The 11994-nt window shown below is 33.6% G+C and overlaps 1 protein-coding gene across 3 annotated transcripts; it reads right to left on the minus strand.

The window, feature by feature from the left end:
• Window positions 1–2884: 2884 nt before the first annotated feature.
• On the minus strand, window positions 2885–11981 carry LOC148629604 (uncharacterized). 3 transcript variants are annotated; one of them, XM_088554140.1, is made up of 3 exons: window positions 11881–11980; window positions 4981–8051; window positions 2885–4300 (listed from the first exon to the last, which is right to left on the minus strand). In XM_088554140.1, the coding sequence occupies exons 2-3, from the start codon at window positions 7768–7770 to the stop codon at window positions 4238–4240; spliced, it is 2853 nt and encodes a 950-aa protein (XP_088410266.1). In that variant the 5' UTR covers window positions 7771–8051; window positions 11881–11980; the 3' UTR covers window positions 2885–4237. The 3 variants fall into 3 exon arrangements, with proteins under 3 accessions (XP_088410266.1, XP_088410265.1, XP_088410264.1); XM_088554139.1 differs by lacking the exon at window positions 2885–4300 and adding an exon at window positions 8900–9028 and having other exon boundaries at window positions 4312–8051; window positions 11881–11955; XM_088554138.1 differs by lacking the exon at window positions 2885–4300 and having other exon boundaries at window positions 4312–8051; window positions 11881–11981.
• Window positions 11982–11994: the final 13 nt, after the last annotated feature.

Below are 11994 nucleotides of genomic sequence, written 5' to 3' on the forward strand. Positions count from 1 at the left end.
CATGGTGAAATATATGCGTCAAGTTCAAAATGAAAAAGAAAATTGTAAATTTGAAAGTGAGCTGACGAAAAGCAATTGAAAACCAGGTTACGGTTAATGGGGGTTTTGACATTCATTCCAAAACGGTTGGGCAGTCCCAAGTAAGCTGATGATACGCTGTTCTTTTGGTTTTTTTTTCACAGTATTCAAATTGTTTATTAATAGTAAACTAAGTCAAACTAACAATCTATTGTTACGACATTGTCCTAATTAAATACAGATTCGAAAATTGAGGTTTGGTTTTATCTTTACCCGCGCAGTAACCTCGAATAAAATCCCTATTTAAAACTACATATTATTTAAAAATAAAGTTGACCTTCTCTAATTCGTTGCGCAGCTTTATAAGAAATAATACAGACAACTAAACAGCAGTATGAATAAAAAAATCACAAAAACCAATAAGATTTCACCCTCTTACGTAAACCTTTAAGAAGTAATTATAAATCCGATTAAAACAACTCCAAAAGTTCTAAAAAAAAAAAACGGTCATTTCTGAATCAAATTCTAGGTGGGTGGCTGGGACCAAGGTCCCTTAGTCCATCTTGGGACTGGGGTGAGATTTCAGGCCTACTCAAGGACTATCGATTCCCAAAATATTGGGAATGTTTTTTTTTAACTTAAAGACGTTGGTTGGTCCGACGACATCGTTAGTTTCCCAAGTAAAAGGGCATGTCGAACAGCTTGGTAGGTTACAGTGCCGTGTGCGTTTGTAACTGGCAGGGGGCATCTAGTGGCACTTTTGAAAGAACTCGTAATAAAGTGCGCTTTCAGACTCTTTCCTTTTCTATAGCTATATAGGAAGTAATTGGAAGCGAATCTTTGAATACTGACATGTATTCTTCGCGAAGAACTATGGATTTAAAGTTGCGAGTCACGATATTTTGGATTGCAACATTGTGAGGGTGATATGTCAAGACCAAAGGAACATGGACACCTGTGTTTTTCACCTAGAGCGCTGTGCCCCAGGAGGTGGTATGGGTAACCCCTTGCTGGTTACATGCTGGGATCTTCAGGCTATAATACGGAGAACATGACCGCAAACCATAGTGGTGCACCATGTTGGGAAAGATTCCAGGTTCCTAGCACGCTAAAGAACACTTCTGTTGTATTCTATCAGAGTAGGAACCATTGGGCTCCGCCACAGGAGGCTGAATTGCCCGACCCTACCCACCTCTCCTTATTCCCAGTGGCAATCTAAATTTGTCGATCCCATTGTCCTTGTCATCTCATATTCATTTTATCATCCAATTCATGTTCATTACCTGGATGTAGCTGAAATATTGCTGCTCGGGCTATAAACCCCAACAATCAATCAATCAGTCTTTTCAATAGACTCCGATCTCTTAATTTGGGAAACTGACGTGATCGCTCGATTCAGAACTTTGTTCGGTATCCTTTCTTGACAAAATAGATTTCATTGTGTCATATTGAGCCCTGAAATTTTTCCATCTTGGATTTTACAATAAATTTCAAGGAATGAAAGGCTCTCCTAGGTGCATTGTCCAGTCGGTAAATATTTCGAGAGTCAAACCACAGTGTTGACGACATGAAAGTAACTGTCCTTTTGAAAACATATTTCGGCGAAAAGCAACTGAAGTTACTAGAACAGCGTAGTGTCAGCTTTCTTGGGACTGCCCACCTCTGTGGAATGAATGTCAAACCAGCATTATTTAGTACCACAACCTTTTTTTTTAAATGCTTTATGTCAGCTCACTTACAAATTTATAATCTTTCATCTTGAGCTTGACTCACATTTCACAATGATGAAGATCAATTTTGAAGGGCACTTTGTATCTGTGGTAGGGGCCGGCAGTTTAGTGAAGAAATGTCTTAATCAACTGTAAAGATTACGTAGAAACTAAGTCAATGCAAATCGAAACTAATGTATCACAACACAATTTAATACTATATATTGTGGGCGAGTCAATTATTTGAAGTTTAAATCATATATATTGAATGAGATAAAATTCTTGAGTATAGTTAGTAACAATTTATGTTTATTAACCTGTTTCAGTTTTAGAAAATTTGTAAAAATCTATTCACATTTTTAGACACATATTGTAAACAACACTTTAGGGGATGTGATTATCAACCTGAATGTTTTATTTTTATTCAGAATTGTCAACTATTCTTTCATCGGTGGCAACATCCCTTCCGCACCTGCCTATGGAGTGTTCATATCACAACTCATATGTTATGCCAGAGCTTGCCGAAACTACGCAGACTTTTTGTATCGCGCTAGAATTCTAACAAATAGGCTTCTGGAACAGGGTTATGTTGCTACAAGATTGAAGTTATCACTACAGAAGTTTTATGGTCGTCATCATGAACTTGTGGATCGTTATGGTGTATCCATCTGCGCCATGAAAACTATGTCATAGTTTTCCTTTCCTCTTTCGTCTACCCCAGACTTGGCGGGTGTTTCTAGAAAAGCAGAAGACGCTTACCCTACTGGTGCACCTGGTCCATGCTCCCAGTTTTTAGTGGAGTCCGAGTTGCTCATTTGCTTTTGTTACTTTGTATGTATGATTTTAGTTACTTTATGTTCTTGGTTGTGTATGTCTTTTCCATGTCTGGTCTTTATCCCTGGATTACATTCTTTTGATTACCGCTATAACCTTGGTTCCCTTGATTACTCTGTGGTTTGCAGTTTAATGCACATTTTCAAGTATTTGTTTACCTATCAAATGATACAATTTTTAATGAGTCAATTTAAACATTTAACGAATATTTTTCATTTTTACTTAATGAAGGGCAAGAATGATGGAGACTGGCACATTTTTAATTTTTTTTTCTACTAAAGGGTAGTCAAAATAACCTATTTTGGATTTTACCATTCATCGCGTTTGTCACTAAATGTAGTATACTTGAGATGACGATCAAGATAAGAGGCAAACTACAGTGTGTCTGTAATAAACTTGATTTTCAACTTAAGGGTAGATATAATAGAAAATATTTATACCCAGTTACGGACGAACACATGAACAACAATTTTACATTTTGATAATATATTGCAGTTCATAAAGTCGTGCTTTAGAATAAACCAAGTAGTATTTAAAGTTTTTTTTCGTCTGATTTTCCCGGTCACAATTTTACTTCCAGAGACCTGTGTGTTTTGTTCGAACTCCGTGTGCATTTAGTTGTACCATTCCTTTTTCTATTTCGTCTTTGATCTTTGATCCGTAATTTGTGAGTTTTGGTTATCGCTTCAGTCCTGATTCTCCTTTATTTCGATGACCTACCTGACATTTAAAATATTTTCCTTAAACCTTTCAGTGTCAAAAATATACAAGTTTTGTTTATCCAGTTGATATGTTCACGACATCTCCATTGAAATCTCTCCCTTCACATATTATAAGACAGATAAACGAGATTCAGTTGTGTATTTTATTTTATTTTATTTTATTTTATTTTACTAGTAGTAGGGTCAATGAAAAAAAATTACAATCGTTTTAAATAAATAATTTTTTATACATGCATGTCTGTAAATTGAACTCCAACAAACTTGTATCACAGAATGCACTTCACTGAAAAAAGTAATACAATGAAAAGCAAAAAGGTACAATATCATCATTATATCAAAGTTGCAAGTCAATATGTTTTGGGTGTGAAACTGCATCTGCATACTCTACTACTCTGATCTTTTGGTTCTTTCTGTTGATGGTAGTCATTCTAATATTCTAATTCCTAAACAGGGGGTACAATCTGTTATCCCTTACCCCTCCTACATTACAGAATGTAATTGAATGGAACTTTCGCAGAATCTTCATTACATGTTCCAATTGTACACCTCTAATTTTAGATTTTGATCCGAATCAATTTGAGGATTTCATGAAGCAAAACATGGATTTTGTCATTTGTGAATATGTGGACATGGGAGACCTATCTGGTTTCTATTACTCCTCCTATATGGGGATGGGATTGGATTCAACAATCACATAATCTTTATTGCATGTTCCTTTTGTACCCCTCCTTCTAAATCAACATTGAAAGGTGCATGTTACAATGTATCAAAGGGGGAAGTGGGGGTTAATTATTATAACAACACATTATATTGTAAAGCATCAATTGTTCTTTCTATGTTGGAATAGCCAGAATATGAAATTTTAAAATGTCGGAATAGACAGAAGACACCCTTACAACATCACACTATAACGTTGATTAAATTGTTTATTTTCAATGTTAATGTCTACCGTTTCTAAACTGTAGTTTCCTCATTTGATTTTTCTATACTACATAGATCATTCGAGAAAAACTCATACTGTAAAAAAAATATAACATTATTATTATAATTATCATACAATATTCATATCGCGCATTATAATTTTTATTCTAAGATTTACTCAGAGTGCTTAACAAAAATTGATAACCTAAGCATGGGAATACAGTGTAACAATAAATGTACATCATGTTCAGCTGAAGTTACAAAACTTAACTGTCAATATAAATATTTAGATATTTGTTTGCACGCCACGTCGATAATTGCTTCCAGTAGAAATAAATAAGAGCAGTATGTCTAATAAATGCGCCACATGTTTGAATTTCATGTCAATCCTCTTTTGTTCCAGTACAAGACTTACTGTTGTCAATTCAACTAATAATAGATTTGAACTTTAAAAAAATCCCATATGAAATAATGTATTTTTCTGAATCGATTAAACCATTAAAATTCATTGAATAAGGCATTCGAAATTATTTGAAATTAAACAAAAAATCATGAGGCAGAAACTGCAAAAAAGTAAGTCGGGTTATCTACCACAAAACTTTACTTACAATTCATTTATTAAAGAATTTTAAAAAATATTGAATTCTTATACATGTGCCGATACCTCCAAACTTTGATATATTTTCAGTGATGATTGAAATCATCTTTGTGTAGTCCACATCCCTACCAATGCGTAACTTGAATTTAAAAAGAAGCATACAATTAGTTGAACTTACCCCATTTGATTCTGTATGTCTATTCCTCATTCTGTTTTTTGAACATGCTCGGCAGTATGAAAATGCCATTCTAGAATAACCCTTAAACCACACAAGACAGTATAAAAACATCATGGCAGTTAACAAAGTAATTCCGCATAACCCTGTAATAATGTAGTAAGCTTTAATTGGATGACATTTCAAGTAATACTTTATAGACTCTTCTGGGCAACTCTGAAAACAACGCTTGTTGTATGTCACGAAATCCCAACTGTAGCAAATGAGTTCGAGAATACAATGGCTGTCGTTTGCAACATAATTCTCTGGACATTCCTTATAGCATGTCTTGCGAAAAGCGGTCAATAAACTTTCGTTTAATTTATCAGATGATTGATTTAATTTGTGAAAAAGTGCTCTTAGGTCATCTTCTGTTTCAAACAGTCTTAAAGGGTGCGTGGACGGACAATCAAAAGACGTACAAACTCTCCCAATCATAGCTTGAGCGGCAGAACAATATTTAACACATCTTTGGCCGTCTATGTAAAAGTCAGATGGACAGGTCTTGCATTCTCTTCCTCTTTTTGTTTGCGTAATGTATTTATCAGGAGGGCATTTCAACGCTGTTGTACATATATTATCTATTATCAATGCATCACCCCAACATTTGTCAATGCAGAAGTTGGAGTCGAAATCCAATATCATTTCATGAGGACACGATGTGTGGCAGATTATTCCTCGACTTGAGTTTTCATGAACAGCAGGCAGATAACTGCAATGTTGTACACACAGTTTACTTTCTAAATAGGGGGTATCATTTTTACATTTTGTTTCACAAAACCGACCATGATACAATACAAGATCATCTTTACACTTGTTAACGCAATTTCCTGTCCTACTGTCTCTATAAGGTAAAGCGTCAGGACATTCGTCAAGACATGTCATATTGTATGCACTTAAATGATCTGGGCATTTATCGAAACAAGTTTTATTGTGCACAAATGTTCCTTTTGGACATTCTTTTACACATTCGAATGTACCAACGTGTAAGATTTTAGTTGTGTGAATAAATGAATGAGTGTGCGGACATCCTTCCACACATGAATTATTCAAAATGAAACTTCCTTCTGCGCATGCCACCACACAAGACATGTTTGAGTATAACGTACCTATTGGACAAGTCTCTACACAATAAAATGTATTAAGTGAAATATTTTTGTACACATATATACTGTCATATGAACATTCATGTAAACATGTATTATTATAATGAAATTTTTTATCTAGAGGACACTTCGTAACACAAGTTTTGTTGTTATATATATATGTATTAGATGGACATGACTGGACACAACGAGGATTTTCGCTAAGTAGCTCGTATAGATTTTCTGAACTACACTCATTTGAACAAGTACCGTTATATTTGAATTTCTCCTCTTCTGAACAGGTATCTACACATTTTTTGCTCATTTTTAAAGATAGTGATGGACATTGAGATAAACAATGTAGATAATTTCCGAGATTTTGAAAGTACGGATAGTCATGGGGACAACTGGAATGACATGTTGTATTATGCAAATAACGAAATCCAACTGGGCATTCGTAAACACACGTGTTACTATGCACATATGTATCTCCAGGGCACGAATTTACACAAAAGTATTCATAATTGTAATGACTTTGCCACCAATACATTTTGTAACGTTTGTCAAATTTGTATGGAAGTTCATCGGTACATTGATGAACACATGACATACCCGAAATGTATTTAGAATCTGCCGGACATTCAAAGACACATGTCTGGTTGTACTGAAAAGTCGATGATTTACATTCACTCACACATTCTCTGTTTTTTGTTCGCGAAGAAATACTTTGCTCCAATGGATAATCCTTTGGGCATGTATCTAAACAAGAGTTATTAAAAACGACTTTTGGTGAACCACAATATGAAACACACGAACTACTGTTCACGTCATGCATTACTGGGCAATTATTGGTACATACAGTTCTATCTAATATTTCATTCATAAAAGATGCTTCTTCCGGACATCTTTCCAAACAAGCATTGTTATATTCATATGGGTTTCTTTTAGGACATTTATCAACACATGTTTTATTTGATGTCAGAGTTTTGCATATATTTAAACATTTAATTCCATGCTGTTCGACTTTCTCAAAAGAAAATTTGTCTGGACATTTATTTACACATTTCCCATCGAATTCATATTGTGAGTTCGATGGACATGCTGTTACGCACTTTTTGTCGTGAATGAAGTACATGACCCTACCACTTAGCAAAGAAGCGTTGCAGTCATCAACACACATGACGTCAGCACGACCAAAATGACTAATATCTGTTCTTTTTATATGCGCTTTAGGGTAAAGATAATTATATGAAATGGAACACTCTATTACGCAAGTGTCGTTAAAAAGATGCTTTCCTGTCGGGCACGACGTTACACATCTGTTGCCATCGTGAATAAAATCTGTGGGACAGAAAGCGACACATGTGTATATTTCATTATAATTGGTAGTTCGTACGATGATGAAAGGAGACGTTTTTGGGCAAATGTCGAAACAAGTTTTGTTAAACATGAATGGTTTCCCAACAGGACATTCAGTACTACAGGTTTTATTTAGAAATGATTTTACTGTAAATTCCGGACATTCTTCTAAACACTGAGTCATGTACGAAGATTCTAATTTATATTGGTGTGAACCTGGACAAAACTCTACGCACATGTGTCGTTTGGTTGTACATGTCTCATTACATTCAACAGTTACTATAAACGGCGAATCATCTGGACACTGCATTAAGCAGGAACTATTGTATTCTACAGTGTATTCCGAGCATTGTTTCAAACAATTAGCTTTATAACAAAACGGGAAATTGTCATTACACAGTGGAGCATGACACAAGAATTCATTTTCAAAAAAACAAAACGAAGCAAACCCAGTATACAAAATTCTTGTGTTGAGTGGACATGTTGTAATGCAGTTTTCTTTAAAAATGATCTTGCCTTTATCGCATGATGTCTGGCATGTGCTTTGTCAGAATCATAAACTTCTGAGGGTTTACATATATAACTTGAGACCTGGAAATATAGAAGTATCAACTATTTGATTTTAACTATAATTCCGACATGTACATTCTTATCTTAACAAAAGCATATTTGATTGAATTATAAGATAAAAGATTAGATAACAAACATAAAATATAATTTGAAAAATTCGTGAAGAAATTAAATATGAAACCCAGTACCGAAAAGAGTGAACACTTTTTTTATATTTCATAAAAGTTACGTCTTAACCAGTATAAATCACTACAGGCTCAAAAGAGGCCGATTTATTTATCTCAATAGTTTCAGTTTCATAAAGGTATAAATAAATTCACAAATTAAACCAATTGCATGATTAATTAAATAGAACACTCGGCCAGTTGGGCTATATAAAATATAACTTTCGGTGGCTGAGTGATTCCTCTTCATAGATTTAAACTAGGGTTGTTACTCAGTACACGAAACACGTCAGTAAAGACGTAACTAAGAGAATCAAATTAACGATACATGTCACATCTAATGAATACTTGGAAAAAATAGCCTAACTAGCCGAGTGGTCTAGGGCGCTTGACGTAGTGCAGGCGTTGTTGCCATATAATTTATCACGGTGGTTCGAATTCGTATCTCGCGTAGGAAACAACCAACAATTTGCTTTATTCATTTGACATCTGCAACACATTTTATGACAAAGTCAATTGTAAAACACTTACAACAGGATGGTCACGTTATTCAGAGTGTCTTATGTTTATTTTCTTCTATGATATTATGATCACACGTAACATGAAATTAAAGGAGAACTTATCACAAATGAAAAAAAAAGCATTTCACTGATTTCACCAGAAAATATTTCTTTTTTATTTCAGCACACTCCAGTGGTCACTTACTGAAGCTCCTAAAGGTTAAATTATTCCATTTGAAGGGAAAATATCGCGTGCCTTCAGCTGTTTAACTGTATGAGTGAATGTCTCTTTCTAAATGACCATATTGACCGAACTTCATTGTTACCAATTCACCTAGAATAATATTAAAATTGGGCTATTCCAGCTCAACAAGGTCGGAAGTTAGGGTCAAATCGCTTTAATGCGAGTAGTATTTCTGTATTCAAGGTTTTTTTGTACAACTTTGACCAATAACACTTTTGTTAGCTCATCATAAAAACTCCCTCCGAAAATTTGTATTACTTTACATGATATAAGCTAAAAACAATGACTCCAAAAAGTGACTTATCAAAGACTTTTGAAGTTTTTTTCTCATTTGAACCAGTTTATCGAATGAAAGTTTCTTTTTTACAATTCATTTCCACGTGTGGTTGACCAGACATTAGATGATTGTCGGACCTTCTGTCCAAGAAAAATTCGAAAAAAGTTTGGATAATATTATACTCAATAATGTTGCTAACTCAAAAACTTATTGGAAAATAATGAACATGCTTATAAAATCTCATAAGGGCTCTGGTGAAATACCCCCACTTAAAAATATTATCAATGACGAAAATATTGGTGTTACCGCATACGGAGACGACGATAAATGTAATTTGCTTAATAAATACTTCAGTCTAATTTCCTATCTGGAGGACGAGAATGTTCCTCTTCCTGATTTTGAAGAAAAGACAAATATTTTCTTAACAGAACTTGAAATAAATGAATCTGAAATCGTAGACATAATAAAAACATTAGATCCCCATAAAGCATCTGGTCCTGACATGATAAGTCATAGAATGTTGAAAATATGAACCGAAAAAGTAGCATTTCTTTTAAGAATTACATTTAAGAAATCCCTAGAACAATGTAAGTTTCCCACCAGCTGGAAAATTGCAAATGTAATTGCGATCTTTAAAAAAGGTGACAATTTTCTTCCATCTAATTATAGGCCAATATCCCTGAAAAGTTGTGTTGGAAAAGTGATGGAACGCATTGTTTATAAACATGTGTTTAACCATTTACAAAGAAATAAGCTCATTTATGAATATCAGTCTGGTTTTCTTCCACAATGTTCAACAGTTCGTCAACTAATAGAAATTTATAATTGTATTTTAAATTCTTTAGAAAATAAGGAGGTAAGTTGTTTTGTGTTTTGCGATTTTTCCAAAATTTTTGATAAAGTATGGCATTATGGGTTATTACACAAAATGAAGTCATATGGTATATTTGGAAATTATTGAATTGGTTTCAAAGTTATTTAGATAATAGAAAACAAAGGGTAGTAATCAAACAATCGTCTTCGCAACCTTTCAACGTTACAGCTGGTGTGCCTCAAGGCTCAGTTTGAGATCCTCTGTTATTTATAATATATATCAATGACATTGCTGAAAATTTTTTGTCCTTATGTAGACTATTTGCAGACGACACGTCTCTGAGCTACTCTGATCGTGACTTACCACACATAGAGACAGTGATTGGTCATGACCTCAGTGAGCTAAGTGATTGGTCCAAAAAAAAGGCTCATGTCTTTTAATACTGACAAAACGGAAATTATGTTGTTTTCTAATATTGAAACTCCCGAAATAAACGTTGTATTTAATGATAAAAATATACCAGTTACAGATATGCATAAACATTTAGGTGTAACATTTAGTACCGATGCAAAATGGAATAATCATGTCGAATGTATAATTAAAAATGTATCGAAAAATTTAAATGTATTACGGAAACTTAAGTATAGTTTAGGAAGAAAGAATCTTGAATCACTATATCTTACTTTTATTCGACCGTTATTTGAATATGCATGTGAAGTTTGGGATAATATTGGCGTGGGTTATTGCAATAAACTTGAACAACTGCAGCTAGAGACTGCTCGAATAGTAACTGGAATTCCAATCTTTACTGGTGCACGAATCATTTATAGTGAAATCGGATGGGAAACTCTAGCAGAAAGACGTCTTTGACACAAGACTCGTTTTACTATCAACTATACGGTTATGGAATAAACTCAATTTGTCTACTCGTAACATTGAATCTATAGGTAAATTTAAAAATGAATTAAAGAGGAGTAAATCAAATCCAACAAACAGAGTTCCTAAATATTTCGAGTTTGGAAATCGTAAATTAAACATTATTTTAACACAAATACGATGTTCGGCCTCCTTTTTTAAATTATGATCTCTCGAGAGTTTACATTTTAACTGATCCATCCTGCCGATGTGGTGCTAGCATTGAAGATTCAAATCATTTTTTTCTTTTCAATGTCCTCACTATTCTGATATTAGAAACAGACTCCTTATTAATCTAAATTGGTTACCGGAAAATTGTCGTGTAAATTTAAGTACCTTAACGTGTGGTCACCCGGCTCTTACCGATGAGCAAAATACAATAATTTTTAGTCATGTATATAATTATATAAAAGGATCTAAGAGGTTCCATATTGTATAATCAGTATCACTGATACTGTAAGTATATTTATAACCACTTACACCATCACATCATCACAATATTTGCTAGTTATATCATGTCAATATTGTTTATATATTTATTGTATTGTTTTTGCATGCTTTCAATATGTATTGTTACACACTGTATATGGGAGAAGACTTAATAAGTTTGTCTAACTTGTGTCTAATCCCTTTTGCATAATTACGCAAATAAAATATGTTTAAACTTAACTAAACCTTCTGTCCAACTAAAAAGACAGAGATTTTAGCACAATGAATGCAAGAAGCACTTATAATCGTTATAAATTTACATGTAATCATATAATTCGTTTCAAGTTTTATTGCAAATATGATAATTCTTTTTTAAAATAGACAATAGAAAAGAAGTTTTTCGATTGGATTGTTTTACATGAGGACGTCAAAAATTGTATATAATACACTGTATGTACAATGTGTGCAGTGCGTGACTCATATTTATCAATACAAATAATAACTTACCGTGTATAGACAACATAAGTAGAAAATGACAAATATATCCGCCATTTTATGATAATAATTGATTCAAATCATTGATGCATATTAAGGGTATATAACATATGTATTATGTACAGT

This window comes from Perna viridis, chromosome 1 (assembly GCF_037379345.1).
Source record: "Perna viridis isolate PV_CMFRI_1.1 ecotype Kerala chromosome 1, ASM3737934v1, whole genome shotgun sequence".
Taxonomy (NCBI): domain Eukaryota; kingdom Metazoa; phylum Mollusca; class Bivalvia; order Mytilida; family Mytilidae; genus Perna; species Perna viridis.